We start from the raw sequence: 19,486 nt of genomic DNA, 5'->3' as shown, positions 1-19,486 counted from the left end.
AGCACCATACTGTCTTGATGACTGTAAAATAAGCAAAATCAAAACAGTCCAATAAAGTACAGTAGATTGATCCAGCAAACAAAGGAAATAAAAGATTATAGCTACCAGTTAAGAACAACACTAACTAAAGCTCAAACTGGAAAATAAAACTGAAGCAAGGTGCCAAGTGGGGAATAAAGCAATGAAAAAAAAACTAACAAATATGTTGAGAGGAAAGGAAAGAAAGAAAGAATAGATATGCAAAGTTAAATAAACTTAGATGAAGAAGATTTATATACATTAAAGATTAATTGCAAAGGGGAAAAGAACAGTAGGAAAAGCAAACACAGGAATACATGTATAAAAAATAATAATAAGCTTAAAAAATTAAAACTAAAAAAAGAAAAAGAGAAAAAAAGGAAAACTCCTTAGAACTGCAGAAGCCCAATATAGAGGCAGAGGATTATAACAACAATAAAAAATGTGAGAAAAGAAAAAAAAAAAACAAAAAACTCAAGAGCTTAATTAGATTTCATAGTGCCAATAAAATCAACAACTACAACAGAGCAGGGGGCAAAGGGGAAAAAAAGAAAAAAGTAAAAAAAAATCCAAAAGAGTCTACTACACAACAGGTCAAAACATAAGAATAATAAATGTTTTCTTGAGTCACTGCTGTCAGAGTGCTTTCCCTCGCTGGGAGTCCTCACCCTGTGATTGCTCGCTCCACAATCCCAAAACTCCAGCTCCCAGCTGCTGCACCTTCTAGGGAACCTGCCTCCCTGTCCGGGGTATGTATGGCTGCAGCAAGGACTGTTTAATTCTCAATCCATTTAGGCTGCCACAGATCAGCTGTTTTACTCTCAGCCTTAGATGTTTTTCCTCTGACTCAGACGATTGCCTGGATGTGGGGATTGGACCCCTGCTTCAGTTCCTCCACCCACCAAGGGCAGGTCCATCCTAGAAACATTCCTGTTTTTCCCCCTAGTTCCTTTGTCCTACCAAGTTTCGCATGGTTCTGCATATTCTTTTCCACTGGTCAGGTACTCCTGTCAGCTCTCAGCTGGTGTTCTGCATCCACTTCTGTGTCTGAAGTTGTATTCCTGATGTATCCGTGGAGAGAGATGCACTACACGTCCACCTATTCCTCTGCCGTCTTGTTCCGCCTGCCTTAGATTTTTTTTTTTTTGCTTTAGATTTTTAATGAGAATACGTGGGGTACCTTTTAGCCACCCCACCTGATCCAAGGTACCCAAATGTATAGGGAATATAATTGACAACTTCATGATTTAGTATCACAATATAGCCACTGTATTTGTTTTGAATTTGGATTATATGGCCTGGTACTATAACTCCAAATAGGCATTTAAAAAGGAAGAACACAAACAATAACAAAACCTTCATTAAAAACTTTATCTCTTTTTAATATTTTGCATTCTAAAATTTAAATGCATAGGAAAAATGACATTCTTATTACATGTTACACTTCTGGATAATCTAGATATCCATGTAAAAGGGTGTGTAGGAAATGAATAGCTCTTAAATCTGTCAAGAGAACAGATTATAACTCCATAGTTGGTAATTAACTATTTGATTTGTTCACAGCATCAAAGATTTGTTCACAGCATTGTCAGCATTTGTTAGTCAAGGTCAAACATAATGCTACATATGAGGGCATTACTGAGTATGTAACAACAGCTCATAATTCAAGTCTTCATGGAGTGTTAAACTGCCACCTGAAACGTGGAACATATGATATTTTTAAAATATTTTGCAGGAGGAAGCTGTTTGTTTAGATCCTGAGGTAGATGAACATATTAACTGGTTCCAGCAAGAATATGTGAAAACAGAAAAGGATTGGAGAGAAATTGATAAGAGGATGAGCCAGACTTTGGAAATAAGAAGAAAGTTGATTGGCGGCAGAACACCTCTGAAGGACATTCTTAAAATGTTTCCTTTCCTGCAGTGCCCTTATCAGGTATCTGTATTTACCTATAATACTCTGATTAGTGTGTTCAAATGGACTTTTCGCTCTTTCTTCTTGGAGCAGTAACAGGACTGTGTAGCAAGATGATGGATGTGAGTCTCAGTAGAATGTGTGGGGTCCAAGGGGCTACAATGAGGAGCATTTGGTAAGAATTTCTGGAGTCATTCTGATAACAGGCACTGGCTGTCATCAGATGTGAAGAGTTGCCAGTGGTGCCCCAAGGCACCACCCCCCTGCTTTTGGGGACTTTGACAGTGGGAAACATTTTCCCTTTGCACGCATTTAGACAATCAAGATAGTTTATTAGTGTGCTGTTAGCCTGCAGCATTACTTACAATCTATTTACTTTATCATCCCAAATTATTCCATAAAGTGAAAGTGAAAGTCAGTCATGTCTGACTCTTTGCGATCCCATGGACTGTAGCCTGCCAGGCTCCTCTGTCCATGGAATTCTCCAGGCAAGAATACTGGAGTGGGGAGCCAATTCCCTTCTCCAGGGGATGTTCCCAATCCAGGGATTGAACCCAGTTCTCCCACATTGCAGATAGATTCTTTAAGTGGTCTTAAAATATATGAAGTTTTTATGGGTAAATCAAACATCCTTCCATTTAGTTTATTTAAGGTGGCCATTAAAGGTCCTATTATAATTTTACTGTAATTTTGGCTGTAGTATATAATGAAAGATTCATCAGAGTTTTATCTGAGAACGCATTTCATGAAGGAATGCTATGGGTGCAAGAAACCAAATGAAATGAAAAGTTTTACAGGTTTTTCTTCTCTTCACCCCCCGCTCCAAAAAAAAAAAAATTGAAATAAGAATTTGTCTGAAGTTTTATTTTAATAATAGTCTATAGAGAACATGTGAATGTTTATTTCATAGCAGGCATGTTCTTAGTGCTTTACATAGATTATTTTAGTTAATTCATTTTCAGCAACCATACCTTATTTATTGCTTGATTCTCTTTCAGTTGCTAGGAACAGCAATATCTGGTAGCCTCTAACTGTTAGAAGAGTATGACAGATTGACACATGTATGAAATATACTTTTAAAGCAAAAATTCTTAAACCAATAGTCTAAAATGTTAGAAAGTGAAAAAATGAAAGTGAAAGCCGCTCAATCGTGTCTGATTCTTTGTGACCTCATGGACTATACAGACCATGGAATTGTCCAGGCCAGGATACTGGAGTGGGTAGACTTTCCCTTCTCCAGGGAATCTTCCCAACCCAGGCATTGAACCCAGGTCTCCTGCATTGCAGATGGATTCTTTACCAGCTGAGCCACAGGGGAAGCCCAAGAATGGGTAGCCTATCCTTTCTCTGGTGGGTCTTCCTGACCCAGGGATTGAACCGGGATCTCCTGCACTGCAGGCGGATTCTTTACCAACTGAGCTAAGCATGTTCTAAACATTGTGGCAGTTCCCAAAGTACCTAGCAGAGTACTGTGTGTGAAATACCAGTGAAATACTGATCTTTTTAAATGCTAAATGAGTCAGTAGATGGTTGATTGAGGCAAGAATCATTGGTGAATGCTAAATCTTTCAGATGAAAATTACAGTAGGAACAAGATATTTACACCAGCTCAAGGGGTCGCCCCATAAAATACATTCAACTGTATTTTAATTAATAATTATTACATATATATGAATTAACCTGGAAGATTCCATTTTACCCGAGCAATCAGTTACTATCTTCAATAATGGGACCAACAACCATCCTCCTGATGGAGAAGTGCCAGCATTCTGGCTAAAAAATATGTAAATCATGAAGAAACATCATATGAACCTGGAATGAGGGGGTGTTCTCCCAAGTAATTGGCTTCTACTTTTCAAGTATGTTAAGAAATTTAAGGAAAACTGAGATGCTGTTTCAGACTGAAAGACCAAAGAAACATATCTAAATCTCATGTGTTCCTAGATTAAATCTGAGATTTGTAAAGAGCATGATTGCAACTGGAAAGTTTAAATAGGGTCTGTGGATTAGATTTTCCTGATTTTTATGGTTATGCTGTTGTTCTGTAGGATAGTGTCCTTGTAATTCTTAAGTACAAGGAATAATAATATGCAATGAAGAATTAAGGGTTAAGAGGGCATCCTGTCTACAGCTTATTTTCAAATCAGTCAGAAATGTTAGCCTTGGGCAAAGTTGCATGAAGGCCATTTGTGACCTCTATTTACTCTTTCTGCAACTTTAATGTCAACCTGAAATTCTCTTTTTTTAAAAAAGTTAAAGAAATTCCTAGATTCTGCACCCAAGAAAGTGGACTCTCTACCCTCCTTGTGTTTCACTTCACATCTCCCTGCTCTCTGAGAGTTTCTTTTTAGGGTATTAATACAGATTAGTGCCCACTGAGGGTTGCCTGATAGCAGAGTTGCTATGCCTTTATGAGGATGTGCATTCCAGTTTTCTGATAACTTTCAGACCTAATCTTTGGGCAATTTATGATCCACCAAAACATTCAAGAAGCAATGAGACCCAGTGGGTAGCATATAACTATTTTTTATGGAGTTTTAGGGAAAGTAATGACTACATAATTCCTTTTAGTGTGGGTGATGAGTTTTATAATGTCACTCTGTCAAAAAAAAAAAAAAAAAATTGGGAGGGAGTGGTGCTGGAACTCTCCCAAGAGAAGAATTTAGGTGGTTGCAGGAAAAAGTGATTCTGAGTAAAGAGGTTTCCATACAGGTTAACTGGTTTTGCTTTCATCTCGTAATCGAATCTCGTAGATTGTTTTTCATCCTTTATTTCTGTCTGATGTTACAGTGTCTCTAAAGCTCTTTTCCCTTTAGGATAATAGGGTTAGGGATTTTTTTCAAGGTTTGCTTCCTAAAATCGGATAGATTTCTTCTTGTGCTTCTTCCTGGAGTGCCAAAACAACAATGTAGTAAGGAAGTGTAAGATCCTAGAATTTCGGCTGGGTGACACAGACAGCCAAAATATTCATTGCATTCATTGAGGAGGGATTTCTTTTTTGTTTGCTCTTTCCCCCAATTACTTTGTTACCCTCATTTGCTTGAGTCTGTATCTAGATTTAGTTCTGCATGCTTAGATGTTTGTCATGTCCACTATTTATCTTTTTCTGTTTATTTCAGGCTTCCACTCTTTTCTCCTCCTCTGTCTTACGTCTACTTCTCCACTAAAATTAATCCAATATCTAGTATATAAACTAGCATTCAAAACTTAATGTAATTCTACAGAGTAATTTAATTCCTTGTAGTCCATAGGTTAGCTTCTCTTGTGATCTTTTTCTTTTTTCAGCTCTTCAGAGAATTCCAGCTTCTTACAAGAACAGATATTTTTAAGAAAACAAGGCACATTTTGGAATCCTATTCAGAAAATATACTGACTTCTCTTTCATTGGTGGACAACCCAATCTATATTGCATTGCAAGAAAAGATGGAACAGCATACAGATGAAGACATGTTGAAACGTTAGTAAACCTGGGGGATAGGGTGATCTGGTCTCAGTTACCTGTATAATTTAGGATAATTAGGAAAGCTATATTTTGTAGAATTTAGTGAAAAAATACGTGAGGAAGAAAAAATAATTTCTCAAGTAGAAGGAGCTTAAGAATAGATTTTAAAAGTATACGTGATATAATATTTAGGAAACTAGTAACCTGTTAATTTCATATAGAAGGTAATTTACAGACCACAGGTTAAGTACAATGAAATAATTCTGGCAGATGGACAGAGAGTACAGAAATCTTGCCTCCTCTTGGCTGTAATATGGAGGGCAGAACAGGAGATCTTGAATGTTTACTACATGGGGATGTTGTTTAAAAAAAATATTAGGGGAACTAAGATATAAGAAAGCTTGTTTGTTCTTTAGAAGGTAAGTAACAGCAACCAAAAAACCACACCTTTTAATACTGGCTTTACTTACAACATTTACTTGGACTGTAAATATGTTTGCTTTGACAGATATGAAGATGACAGCCACTTGTTTACTCCTACCAGATGTTTTTGGGGAGGATTCCAGCCTTTTTGTCATTGTGAATGACAAGGTATGCAGTACATCAGTGATCATTGGTTTGATGTTTAATACGATATATTGAAGCAGGATGGTGGCCTATTTTAAAGTTATGTTTTGTCATATTTACAAATATGCTAATTGTAACAAGTGCGTTTATTGTAATATCATGGTTAAATTGAGGCACATTGTATTATTGAGCTATTTTACATACCACGGGGTAGTGACTGTAATCTTTTTTATTCAGGTGCAAGTGTCCACGCCTGTGTTAGAAGTTAAGAACCCTTTCAACATGGATGTCTGTGAATTTTCTTTGTATTTAGAAAAAGAGAGACTCACAAAGGTGGATGACTGTATTACAGCTTTGGCTGCTCTCATAGCTTCCTTCCATGTGTTTGGGATTGAGTGTCCAAGAAGACTGTCTCAAACCCTCAACTTCCTAGAGACACTGATTTTTGATGTGCACAGTCCATATTCTCCTTCTATGAAAGAAAAGGAAAAGGAAGTAGGATTTCAACATCCAGTCACTTAACAGCATGCCAAATATTTAAGCAGAATGGATCTCTGGGGTGGCTGAAACTATTAACCATTGTTTTGATTTAGTAGAGGTAGGTATTAATATTAGAAAAATCATCTTGTCACTGAGATTCAAATGAATATTAATGCCTTCTACCTTTACACTTTGACACAAATTCTTTATTGAAATTCTGTAATAAAATATGACTTAAAGAGCTGTTTATTTCAAGTTTTAAGAAATTCCAATCCAAGTTAACACTTTCAAGGGGGCATAGTTTTTAAAAGACACTATGCTTCACATTTTCTTAAAATCCTTCAAATTAGGGTATGACTTGAACTTAAGGCAATATGTCCACTTTTGAAAGACTTAATGCCTAGGACTGCTGAAGAATTGATGCTTCTGAACTGTGGAGCTGGAGAAAACTCTTGAGAGTCCCTTGGACTGCAAGGAGATCCAAGCAGTCAATCCTAAAGGAGATCAGTCCTGAATGAATAATCATTGGAAGTGCTGATGCTGACGCTGAAGCTCCAATACTTAAGCCACCTGACGCAAAGAGCCAACTCATTGGAAAAGACCCTGATGCTGGGAGGGATTGGGGGCAGGAGGAGAAGGGGACGGACGACAGAGGATGAGATGGTTGGATCGCATCACCGACTTGATGGACATGAGTTTGAGTAAGCGCTGGGAGTTGGTGATGGACAGGGAGGCCTGGTGTGCTGCTGTCCATGGGGTCACAAAGAGTCAGACACAACTGAGCAACTGAACTGAACTGAATGCCCAGGAGCTGCACATTTGTGGCCTGTGGTTCTGTCCATTTGGTTTGAGCACTGTTTGGAAACATTTTGAACTTCAGCATTTTAAGATGTACAGGTGGTGCTAGTAGTAAACCCTGCCCCACCCTGCCGATGCAAGAGACATAGCTGAGACAAAGGTTCAATTCCTGGGTCAGGAAGATCCCCTGGAGATGGGAATAGCAACCCACTCCAGTATTCTTGCCTGGAGAATCCCCGTGGACAGAGGAGCCTGGTGGGCTATGGTCCACAGGGTCGCAGAGTCAGACACTACTGAACCAACTTAGCACGGCACACAGCTCCCCAGTTCCTCTTTTCGCCTGCTCAGCTGCCCTGCAGGGTGTTTAGGTTTCCTTCCATCCTATCTGTGGAGAACTGTGGCTGTTCCTGAGGCCTCCTCACTGCTGGATGGTCTCGCTGGCACGGGTTTTGATCATCGGTGACCCATATTCCTCTTCCTCTGCTTCCCTTGAGATACAGAGATATGGCTGGTTCTTGTCTCACCACAAGGTTTCTGGTTTTCCCTCGTTTTGACCTCCAGTGTTCTCATATGCCTTGGTTGCCCCATGGGCTAGTTTGGATCTGTAATAAGAACCTGGTTTTTCACTCCCACGGCCCCAGCTTACAGTTTCCAAGTTAGGCCCTTCCTAGATCAATGGCAACCCACTCCAGTACTCTTGCCTGGCAAATCCCATGGACAGAGGAGCCTGGTAGGCTGCAGTCCATGGGGTGGCTAGGAGTCGGACATGACTGAGCAACTTCACTTTCACTTTTCACTTTCATGCACTGGAGAAGGAAATGGCAACCCACTCCAGTGTTTTTGCCTGGAGAATTCCAGGGACGGGGGAGCCTGGTGGGCTGCCATCTCTGGGATCACACAGAGTTGGACACGACTGAAGCGACTTAGCAGCAGCAGCAGATCAGCTCTCCAGTCTCTCTCAGGAGCCGTAGTCCTGTGCCTCATCCAGCCCCGAGTCCTACATTGTAATTTATCAAACATTATGATTTTAAGGTGCCCCTTGCTGTTATCACCACAATCTTGATGTTACTCAGTTTTGAAAGAATTGATTGGTTTAAAAGACTGAAGAATTTAAGTGTGCTAATACGGCATCACAGTGCAATGGACATTTTCTGGGTTATTGCATCCAATTATTTTTTTAAGTTTAAGAAGTTTTCATATTATTGAAGAAATTTTTATAACACATCTCTAGAAATACTGCAAAATACTAGTATCTTTATCTCTGTTCATTAAAATGCTTAAGCCAGTGGGAAAAAAGAAAATTTGAGATCAGCTGCCCACCTCTGCAATGATTATTCATTGCTTATATGAGAATGGACAGGCAAGAACAATTTGGTATATTTCTGCATAACCAGTCCCTATTTTACAGTTTCCATTTCTTGCCTTTCATTACAATGCGCTTTTAGTTCCTTATGAAGTTTCTTTTATTTCTCCCAATTATTCCCTCCCCACTCCCATTTTTTAAGTTTCACTCTTATTCCTCTTCTCCAGAATGAATTTACAAAGTTCTAAAAGAGTCCTTTCCCTTGGAGGCCCACAATTTCTATGGCTGGCCTTTTTAATTTTTTCTTCTTTTACTTTGGATTGGAGTATAGTTGATTAATACTGTATTAGTTTCAGGTGTACAGCCAAGTGATTCAGTTATAAATACACATGTATCTATTTGTTTTCAAATTATTTTCCCACTTAGGTTATTACAGAATATTGAGCAGAGTTCCCTGCACTACACAGTAGGACCTTGTTGGTTAACTATTTTAAATATAGCACTGTGTACACATAAGTCCCGAACTCCCAATATCTCTCCCTTCACCTTTCTCCTTTGGTAACCATAAATTTGCTTTCTAAGTCTGAGTCTTTGTTTTGTAAATATGTTTCATTTGTATTACCTTTTTTGTAAATTATTTATTTTAATTGGAGGCTAATTACTTTAAAATATTGTAGTGGTTTTTGCCATACATTCACATGAATCAGCCATGGGCGTACATGTGTTCCCCATCCTAAACCCCCACCCTCCTCCCTCCCCATCCCATCCCTCAGGGTCATCCCAGTGCACCAGCCCTGAGCACCCTGTCTCATGCATCAAACCTGGACTGGTGATATATTTCATATATGGTAATATACATGTTTCAATGCTATTCTCTCAAATCATCCCACCCTCACCTTCTCCCACAGAGTCCAAAAGTCTGTTCTTTACATCTGTATCGCCTTTGCTGTCTCACATATAGGGTCATCATTACCGTCTTTCTAAATTCCATATATATGTATTAATATACTGTATTGGTGTTTTTCTTTCTGATATTTACTTTACTCTGTATAATAAGCTCCAGTTTCATCCACCTCGTTAGAACTGATTCAAATGGATTCTTTTTAATAGCTGAGTAATAGTCTATTGTGTATATGTACCACAGCTTTCTTATCCATTCATCTGCTGATGGATGTCTAGGTTGCTTCCATGTCCTAGCTATTATAAACAGTGCTGCAATGAACATTGGGGTACACATGTCTCTTTCAATTCTGTGTATTACCTTTTTTTTTTTTAAGAGCCTTGAATGAAAGCCTCTCTTTGCTCCTTTGGGCTGAGGGTAGAGAGAGAGAGGTGGAGCTAGCTGCAGGTAAACTGCAGTGAAGTTTGGCTTTGAACATGACAGACATGAGCTGACCGTGAGGGCAGAGTCCCATAAAATTCATTCTTCAGTGGTGTATCTATTTCTAATGTCCAGCATGGCCATGCCACTTGGCAAATATTCAATATTGCTTGACCAACCTAACCCTATTTTCTTTGGAGGCTGAATCCACTGAACCCAAAAGTTGCAAAATGGCAGCCTGGGATAATATGTTAACCTCCAGGCAGGACTCCTTTGGCTCATAGAGTATTTGTAAGTTTTTTAAAATGCCTTCTGATGGGAAGGTCCTGTCAAGGTCCACATTTCTTATCTTTCCCTTTTGTCTTACCTCAAACCTGCTTCTCTCATTTCAGGGACCTCCCCGTCACCATGGGCTCCCTATTTCCTCTGTTAAAACTCAGTCCATTCTTAGAGCATATCCCAGGGATGGAATGGTGAAAGCTTTCCACTTCTTTTGGTAGACTGTTCCACCCTAACAGGGATGCTTAATATCTTGCCTTGAACACAAACAACATGCTTCTCAGAATAAGTGGATGTTTTCAGTAAGATTTAAAGGCTCTTTTTTTCACAACACATGCTTTAAAAAAGAAGTCTTCAATGTGTGTGAAGCCTACTCGACCTAACAATAACATTTTTAAATTTTTTTCTTCCTTTTTGTCACTCTTCACATCATCTGGGACATAGCCTGACAAATAGCTCTGAACCCTGGAGCTCCATCACACAGCTATCTAATGCCATACGTTTGATATTACTCCTGCTCTCATTCACCCCGTCTATTTTTAAGAATCATACGTATGTAGAAAAGGTATCTGCAATTAAGATTTTATTTTATTCATGTCAGGTATAACAAGTGCAACTTGAACGTACAAACTCTGAACAAAACATAAAGAAAAGAAAAACTAACAACGAAAAACTTTTTTTAAGCAGACTCATGCAAAGAAACGAAGGGGCCATGGCAGATTTCATGGGCCCTGTTTTACCTTGAACTACAACAAAAGCAAAGGACCACGACAGACTCCGACAGGGTGTGTGGGGCAGGGCAGATGCAAGGGAATCCTACATGAGAACAAATGAGAGCAACTACAGAGAAAGTGAAACTTTCCCCAGAATCCAGACAACATGCTACAAACTTACTTTCTACTTTTAAAATAGTCCTTGGATAAATATCCAATCCTGGAAATAGAAGTTACATACATAGGCTGATAAAATAATTTACCTTTTGCGTTGGAAATGCATTCTTGCAAAAGAAACACTACCAGCTCTCAGTTTAAAGGGAATCAAGGGCTTTCAATTAAAGTGCATCTGTACGCTTCTATCCTGAGGCAAACACTTCTATGGAGAAGAGGGTCTCTCCAAAATGCAGCTTTAGGAAGTCACTTCCTGATTTGTGAGCATTTAGAATGTTTGCCTCAACTGGGGTTGCACCCTCAAATCTTGCCTCTTCAGTAAAATCTATACACTCTCTCTTTAGCCAACACTGAAGAAAACCTTTGGGTTTGGAGGACACTGCAAGGTCTAAGACAGAGCTCTTTTGGGATTAGTGTTTACATCGACAGAACGATCCCTTCACCTCTGCAAAGCACCACAGTTATTTCAATGACAATTACAGAAAAGCTCAATATAATCTCATAAATAGTTCAAGATCATACAAACAGCGCCCCCTTCAAATATAACTGTGTATTCCTTTGATATCACTGGAATCCTGTAAACACAGGGTACCACAATGCATGAGACTGATGCCATTCAAATACATCACCTTATTTATGTTTATATATTTTATTTTTTAAATTCCATTATTTATATACACGTTTTTGGTAATTATAGTCAAGATGCTGGTGAAAGTAATTTGTTTAACATTTCATAATTGCGTGCAAAAGTAAAAACACTGATTTAAAGGAAGGTAATTTTTACAACTATTCAGCCTCAATGAATCAGGACAAGCAGTTAGGCAATATCATGACTTGCAAAGTTATACTTAGCATAATGTTGCAATTCAAAATATGGCACAGAATTAACAATACAGGTAACAGTCCCACTGGCTACACTTAGCCAGGTTTTGACTAATTTGGTTTAAGTTGAAGTTTGATTATATAAAAAAGGTTCCTGAAAGTATTGAAAAAGAAACAGTGTACATGAAAGAGAATTCAACAATGTTTACAAAATGCCAAAAGTTCTTACTCTGCCCCCCCACTTTTTCCATAAATAATTAATGAAGTCCCCCTTCCCCCCACCCCCCCCAGCCTCAAAAAGATTTACAAAGATAAATTTAGCTCAGTGAACAGAACCGAAAGATGACTGTTGTTAGACAGTACCTGGTTAAAAGCTCAAGCACTTTTGTAAGAATTCATATATATTGTCTCTTGAGGAATATAAATAATCTGATAGCATTGCTCTTTAGATTTTTGGAGACTTCTCACTTAGAAGTTACAACTGTCTTTGTGCTTTGAGTAAAATATGAGCTTTAAAGCAGAAAGCTGATGGTATTCAAAATTCACCACCTTCAAAGTTCATTGTGAGAGTTCTTCTCTGCGGCTTTGAACATCAAGATAGAATTGAAAATTTTGAGCGCTGGGCCCAACTTAATGCTCATAATTTTCACGATGTCTGTTTGGGTCATAAGCAGAAATGCCTCTCCATCAATTTGCTAAAAGGAGAGGAAAAAAGACAAAAGATTGTGAGTTGATTGGACACAGGGTCGTGGGACATATTCAAGGTTAAATTATCAGCTGTTTTCTACATGCAACACTAGAACAACACAGACAGGGAGTTCAGGTGTACAAACATTTCCTGATAAGTAGATCTTTCTTATATGTACGACCCCGTGGACTGTAGCCTACCAGGCTTCCTCTGTCCATGGGATTCTCGGGCAAGAATACTGGAGTGGGTTACCATTTCCTTCTCCAGGGGATCTTCCCAACCCAGGGATCAAACCCAGGTCTTCTGCATGGGAGGCAGACCCTTTAACCTCTGAGCCACCAGGGAAGCCCTAAACAAACCCTTGTGTCGAGGGCTGACTTTCAGTAGATCGCAGCGAGGGAGCCGCTCTGCTACGTACGAAACCCTGACCCATATATGTGATAACACCCCAAATAGGGACTGTGAGCAAAGTCAAATTTATTCATCTGAAAAAATCAACCCACAGGAAAACGGGTTTCTCACAAGCTGCTTTGATGTGCAGCCATAAGGATAACCTCAGGTGGAAAGAAGTAAATTAAGAAACGACTTTCTAAAAACAGTAATTACTGCGATATATTGCTAGGTTTACTTTTTGTTTATGCTTTCGTAATGCATATAAACTGTTCTAACTCCAGATATTAAGTATCTTGCTAAAGGCCCAAAACTCTGAAGGAAGACTTGGAACTTGGGGTTCTTGCCTCCCGTTTCATTACTCTTTCCACTGTGTACTCGTGGTTCTCTTCCAATGTTTTAACTCCACAAATTACAGCGACCTGCTCTTTGAATGTCTTTCTCAGGGCGTAAAGGGATGAATATATTCCTTCAACAAAAATGTATTACGTACCCATTATATTTTAAATGGGCTTCCCAGGTGGTGCTAGTGGTAAAGAACCTGCCTGCCAATTCAGCAGCCACAAGAGACCTGGGTTTGACCCCTGGGTCGGGAAGATCCTGGACGAGGAAATGGCAAACTATTCCAGGATTCTTGCCTCGAGAATCCCCATGGACAGAGGAGCCTGGCGGGCTACAGTCCCTGTGGTCACAAATAGTCAGACACGACCGAGCACATATTCTAAGTATTATTCTTGGGGCTGGGCATACAGCAGAGACTAAAACAGATAAAAACAAAATCAGCAAACAAAAACTCCTTGTACAGTTTACATTTTAGGAGTAGGAGGTAGACTATAAGAAAAGCCATAACAAGCAAATTGGAATTAATAATTCTAAAAGGTGATTAGTGCCATGAGAAAACTGCTGGTTGAGGATGTAAGTGGGCAGTGGAGTCCAGGGTGGGAGGTGGCAGTCTGAAGGAGGACAGTTGGGATGGGACACTGAGAAGTGGAGTGAGCCATGTGAACACCTAGAGGAAGAGCGTGCCAGACAGACAGGAAAGCCGGTGTGTGTCTGGATAATGCTAGGAACGGCAAGGTCGTCTGTGTGTGGAACGGTGTCAGCAGAGGGCAGAGGACAAAGAGGTCAGACGGTGAGAGAGGCAATGGAGTGTCAGACTGTACCCCTGGTGAGGATCTTGGCTTTTACTCTGATTTAACTACCAGAAGGATCTGAACTGAGGAGAGACGTGATCTGACTTAACGCTCTAGCAGAATCAGCCCAGCTATGCTGGAAATAAATTCTAGAAGGGCAGAAGTAGAAGCAAGGCGGCTGGCTAGAAGTTACTGCTTTAATCCAACTGGCAGATGACAGTGACTCTGACCATAGAGGTCGTGGTGGAGAGAGAGCTAGAATCCTCATGCTTTTAAAATACACCCAATAGGGTTTTTCAACTGATTATATGTGGAGTGTATAAGAGAAACAGAAGTCAAGGATGGTTTCAGGTAACAGCCCACACCTGCACTGCAAATTTGCCTTTCAGAGATGAATTACAAGACTTTAGATTTGCTTTCTGGTTTTCGTCTAGGACTCGAACCCCACGCCTGCTGACCTGGTGAGACATTTGAGAGCAAGGATCATGTCCTATTGCTTCTGAATTAACCCTCTCACCACAGCATCACATGTAGCAACATACACATGGCAGGCATTTAACAAGAGTTCACAGGATGAATGAAGAGCGGAATGAACGTATGAATGACACGTGAACAGAGAACATTCACTGCCTCATTCTTCAAAAGAAGGCTCTGCCTCAGGCTATCGGGTTGGTGCCTGAGGAGTGTCTCCAAAGATAATATGAAGAAAGAAGTTATTCAAAGAAATAACATATCATGTGAATTTGAACCTTAATTTAACTAAATAACAGAGCAATCTATACGGACTGTCTAGACATCAACAGAACCAAAAGTAGTGTTTATAAAATATATGTACTAGAAATTTATTTTTAAAACTGTTGCATCATTTTCAAAGGTTCTTTCAAAGAAAGAACAATGGCTCCCTGCAGGTATATAAGTCTGCTTAGGGATAGAAAATCGACTGAGAGGAACACAAAGACACTTAGGACTTGGGCCTTAAGAAGCTCAAAATCTGAGTAACTGCAAATTAAAGATCCACTAGAAAGAAAACAACATTTCTGAAATAAGAACATAAGTCAGAAAAAGGCTGATGAAAATCAGATCCTTGTGCATTTTCACAGGCAACCACATACAGCATAAATGATAGCTAATAGTATATTGACACTGGCGACTGGTGGCTGAATTCTTGGCAGTCCTGACACTCTTACTCTGTTGCAATGTTCTTAACAGAAAATGTGCCATTTTGAACAGTGTAGGCTAAACACAGGCACAAACAAGATAACTTATTACTGCGGACAGCAGATGTGGGACAAAGACTTCTGAGATGACTTAGTCCTCACTGTACCTTCTGGGAGCCAAGATCACGTGATAATGGACTGTTCTGCTTGGAGGAGCTGACAGGCAAGTGGCTTATATCTAAAGTTCTCTAGTGAAAAGAGTCTCCAGCTTCTAGTGTAGTTAGAGGTCGAATTTCTTTTTGTCCTAATGCTCACTAGAGGTGGTATCATTATTAATCATCCCTTACATTGAAGTTTTGGACAGACAGATGAAAAAAACTAATAAAATAAGCTTCCAACAGCTGCTGCTGCTAAGTCGCTTCAGTCGTGTCTGACTCTGTGCGACCCCAAAGGCGGCAACCCACCAGGCTCCCCCGTCCCTGGGATTCTCCAGGCAAGAACACTGGAGTGGATTGCCGTTTCCTTCTCCAATGCATGAAAATGAAAAGTGAAAATGAAGTCACTCAGTCGTGTCTGACTCTTCACGACCCCATGGTCTGCAGCCTACCAGGCTCCTCCGTCCATGGGATTTTCCAGGCAAGAGCACTGGAGTGGGTTGCCATTTCCTTCTCCACTTCCAATGGCAGATGTTAATAAATGTAATGCATGTCAGTTAGTATAAACAACATGAGAAATGTGTAAGATCGAAGGGACTGTTTTAGCAATAATGGTAATATTAATTATAAGCATCAAATGAAGTTAATCTTGGTGTTAAAATGACACTTGAAAATTAAATAACGGGAACTAGTTTCACTTTATTAAAAATGAAACGTTGCTTATTTCCTGCTTTGGTTTCTTTCTGTGCTATATACTACATAAATGTATGCTAGTAAGTTTTGTGTTTTTTTTTAAATAATGAGTTTAGTGCTACTGCTGTGGGGCATCATAAAATGGTACAAACATTTCCTTTACTCCTCATCTTACATGTTTTTATACAACTGATTAACACTGCTTGTTAGACAACTCAGTATCACTTTGTCAATTGCAACATAACCCATTTCTTCCCTCCTCTGCCAATTGAGAATATTTCACTATTCACTGCATTTCAGTGCTGTGTCCCCCATTAAGAAACATACTGCAATTCAGTTGAACACTTACTTCATCTTTAAATACCTTTCCATGTTCTTCACATCCAGGTAAGCTCTGTATGAATTCTGACACCTGTTAAAAAATAAGATCAAAATTCCAGTTCTGAAACAGAAGCCAGACTCTAACTGGTACAGGTTCCAAATATCCAACCTATGTTGTCATTGTTTCTCTCAGAATAATTTCTTCTTAGAAAAAAAAGACTAAGCCCCATACGCATTCATGTTGCCCTCTCCTTAAGCTGGTATTCCTATGTCAGGTCCCTGGCAGACAACGAAAGTAAAACCTACCTCATCCGTACTCCATTTAGAAACTTTACTGGCAGGAATGCCAGCCACCGTGGGGAGAAGTTTGCTCTGCTGCTCCCAGCGCAGGGGCAGACATGGAATTGGGGACTTAAAGGACAGAAAGACGGCCGACCGACGCTGCGCCTGCTGTACGCTGCTTTCTTCCCGGGCACCTGGTTGACAGAAACAATGTGAACTCACTCTCTGAAAAGTAGCAAAAAAAAAGAAAAAAAATACCCCAACGCTATGTGACACCCCCAAACCACAAGTGGCAGGAATACCAGGTAAAAGCACTGGTTCAGCATTACATTCACTGAGTAATTACACTCTCTTCATTTTTACCGAAGGTCATCATAAGAAACAACCTAAAACTCAACTGACACGTTTGTTATATTGCCATTTCTGAAGACATGTACCATTACATCAGTAAGTGTTGCCTTTTTAATACTTCAGGGAAGAAATCTGCACCGGAGCTTTAGTGACAAAGAAAATAACTCTCAACCTAGGAAATTATAGTTGGTTCTCTTTTGCCTCTGGATGTCCTGGAAGTAAAAGGAAAGTATGTTCAAGTCCATCTACTGAGATTACCCTGTAGATACCATACCTGTTCTCTCCTTTTATCTCATCTCTGCTTTGTTCTTCCAATTTCTATTTACTAATTACACTGACTTTTTAAATAGCCACCTTATCTTTTTTGAAAATGGATATGAAATTATTGCAATAAAAATAAAACAAATGCAAACGCCTTTATCCAAACCTAGTTTTCTCCAATTCTTTTAAACAGCCTTTTAAATAAATGATTATTTGTCCTTGGGACTCTTGACAGAGTTTGTTAATCATTATCTCCTAAGATCCTTCCAGAGAAGGCAATGGCACCCCACTCCAGTACTCTTGCCTGGAAAATCCCATGGACGGAGGAGCCTGGTAGGCTGCAGTCCATGGGGTCGCTAGGAGTCGGACATGACTGAGCGACTTCACTTTCACTTTTCACTTTCATGCATTGGAGAAGGAAATGGCAACCCACTTCAGTGTTATTGCCTGGAGAATCCCAGGGACGGGGAGCCTGGTGGGCTGCCGTTTATGGGGTCGCACAGAGTTGGACACGACTGAAGTGACTTAGCCTAGCATAGCATAAGATCCTTCAGAAAAGAAATCTTTCCTGAAAACGACTTAACTCAAAGCCCTTCAGAAGAAAGGCACCTCCCTCATACTTAATTCTCCCGTCTACCCACCAGCTCAGCAAGAAACAGAAGTGGGCAGCACACCCAGAATCCCCTGCAATCATACCCCATGCCACAGAGAAACCACTGCCCCAACTTCTAACACCACTGCTTTTTGCCCTGGTTCTGAACTGCAGTTTGATGAAAATTCCATTTGGTATCTGGCTTTTTTCTCTCAACAGTTTGTGCAATTCATCCACATTGCGGTACGTAGTTGTAGCTGACCTGCTCTTTGCTGTATGGGTTTTCATTGTTACGACTATTTCACAATTAATAGTCTGATGAACATTTGAGTTGTCTCTAAGTTTTGGCTATGACCAACAGTGCTGCTGTGAACACTCCTGTATGTATCTTTTTTTGAATATATGAATACCTTTCTGTTGCATATATACTGAAGAGTGCGGCTTTGTGGATATAGCATTTGTGTACTTTAAGCCTCAGCAAATTCTGCCAGTTTCCAAAACAGCTGTGCAGTACACACCAACTAACAGTGTAAAAGTGTTGCACATGTTCCATACTCTCACCGACACGTGGTACTGTCTTTCTTATTGTATTCATTTTAGTGAGTGTGTTGTGCTACACTTGTGGTTACAACTGTAATTGTCTGATAACAAACTTGACAATCTTTTTTTAAGTTGTTATAAAATGAGTTCATATATTAAAATTTTTTTTTTACCTATACATGTATCCATTCTCTCCCCAACTCCCCTCCCATCCAAGCTGCCACAAGACATTGAGCAGAGTTCCCTGAGCTATACAGTAGGTTCATTGGTTATCCATTTTAAATACAGCAGTGTGTACATGTTGATTCCAAACTCCATAACTATCCTTTCCTTTCTTCCTTTCCTGCTGATTAACATAAGGCTGTTCTCTAAGTCTGTGAGTCTGTTTTATTTTTTAAGTAAGTCCATTTGTATCATTTCTTTTTAGATTACGCATATAAGGGATGTCCTATGGTGTTTTTCTTTCCCTGGTTTCCTTCACACAGTATCTCTAGATCCATCTACGTTGCTACAAATGGCATTATTGTGTATGGTAAGGATGAGTCTTCCACATGGATTTCTAATTGCCCAACCATGACTGAATGAAAAGAAATCCTTTCCCTGTTGTACTACAGTTCCAACTTTAAAATAAATATAAATGTGCTACTAAAGATTTCTGATTCTGTTCCACTGGTGTCTTTATACCAATCCATGGATTTTGACAACCCCCATTTTATAAGTGTACTGATGTCTGTGATCTAGGTCTTCTTCAAGATTGCCTTGACTATCCTCACCCCTTTGCACTGCCAATTTTAGGATGGGCTTGTTAAAAACAAAAATGCTAGGATTTAGACTAGAATTATCACTGAATATACATCAATTTGGTGAGAGACAACATCTTCACAATATCAAGTCTTCCAACCCCAGAACAAAGTGTCTCTCTTCATTTCTCTGGATCTTCTTTAATATCCTTCTTCAATGTTCTATCATTGTTGTGTAGAGGCCTTGCATCTCTTTTGTTAAGTTTATTCTCATGTATCTGAGGCTTTCTGTTGCTATTATAAGTGGTACAATATAAAATTTTATTTTTATTTATCTATTTTTTTTGTCTG

At 39.5% G+C, this 19,486-nt stretch overlaps 2 protein-coding genes across 15 annotated transcripts in view; one reads left to right on the top strand and one right to left on the bottom strand.

The window, feature by feature from the left end:
* SAMD3 (sterile alpha motif domain containing 3) overlaps positions 1 to 9,110 on the top strand; it is a 46,615-nt gene extending 37,505 nt beyond the window's left edge. For 3 of the 4 annotated variants that reach the window (XM_024996520.2, XM_059889635.1, XM_010808543.4), the window contains exons 8-11: positions 1,754 to 1,954; positions 5,219 to 5,390; positions 5,884 to 5,966; positions 6,180 to 9,110. In XM_024996520.2, the coding sequence (XP_024852288.1) occupies positions 1,754 to 1,954; positions 5,219 to 5,390; positions 5,884 to 5,966; positions 6,180 to 6,464 (741 nt within the window). In that variant the 3' untranslated portion in view covers positions 6,465 to 9,110. The remainder of the gene's footprint in view (positions 1 to 1,753; positions 1,955 to 5,218; positions 5,391 to 5,883; positions 5,967 to 6,179) is intronic. The other variant, NM_001038083.3, reaches the window with a different exon arrangement.
* Positions 9,111 to 10,689: 1,579 nt separating this feature from the next.
* L3MBTL3 (L3MBTL histone methyl-lysine binding protein 3) overlaps positions 10,690 to 19,486 on the bottom strand; it is a 104,806-nt gene continuing 96,009 nt past the window's right edge. For 10 of the 11 annotated variants that reach the window (XM_015472852.3, XM_059889713.1, XM_005210918.5 and 7 more), the window contains 3 exons: positions 16,676 to 16,845; positions 16,398 to 16,460; positions 10,690 to 12,527 (listed from right to left, as the gene is read on the bottom strand). In XM_015472852.3, the coding sequence (XP_015328338.2) occupies positions 12,384 to 12,527; positions 16,398 to 16,460; positions 16,676 to 16,845 (377 nt within the window). In that variant the 3' untranslated portion in view covers positions 10,690 to 12,383. The remainder of the gene's footprint in view (positions 12,528 to 16,397; positions 16,461 to 16,675; positions 16,846 to 19,486) is intronic. The other variant, NM_001076871.1, reaches the window with a different exon arrangement.

The sequence above is a fragment of the Bos taurus genome, chromosome 9 (assembly GCF_002263795.3).
Source record: "Bos taurus isolate L1 Dominette 01449 registration number 42190680 breed Hereford chromosome 9, ARS-UCD2.0, whole genome shotgun sequence".
NCBI lineage: Eukaryota > Metazoa > Chordata > Mammalia > Artiodactyla > Bovidae > Bos > Bos taurus.
Note: the sequence above shows the minus strand (reverse complement) of the source record. Positions and strands in the feature narration are given on the sequence as shown.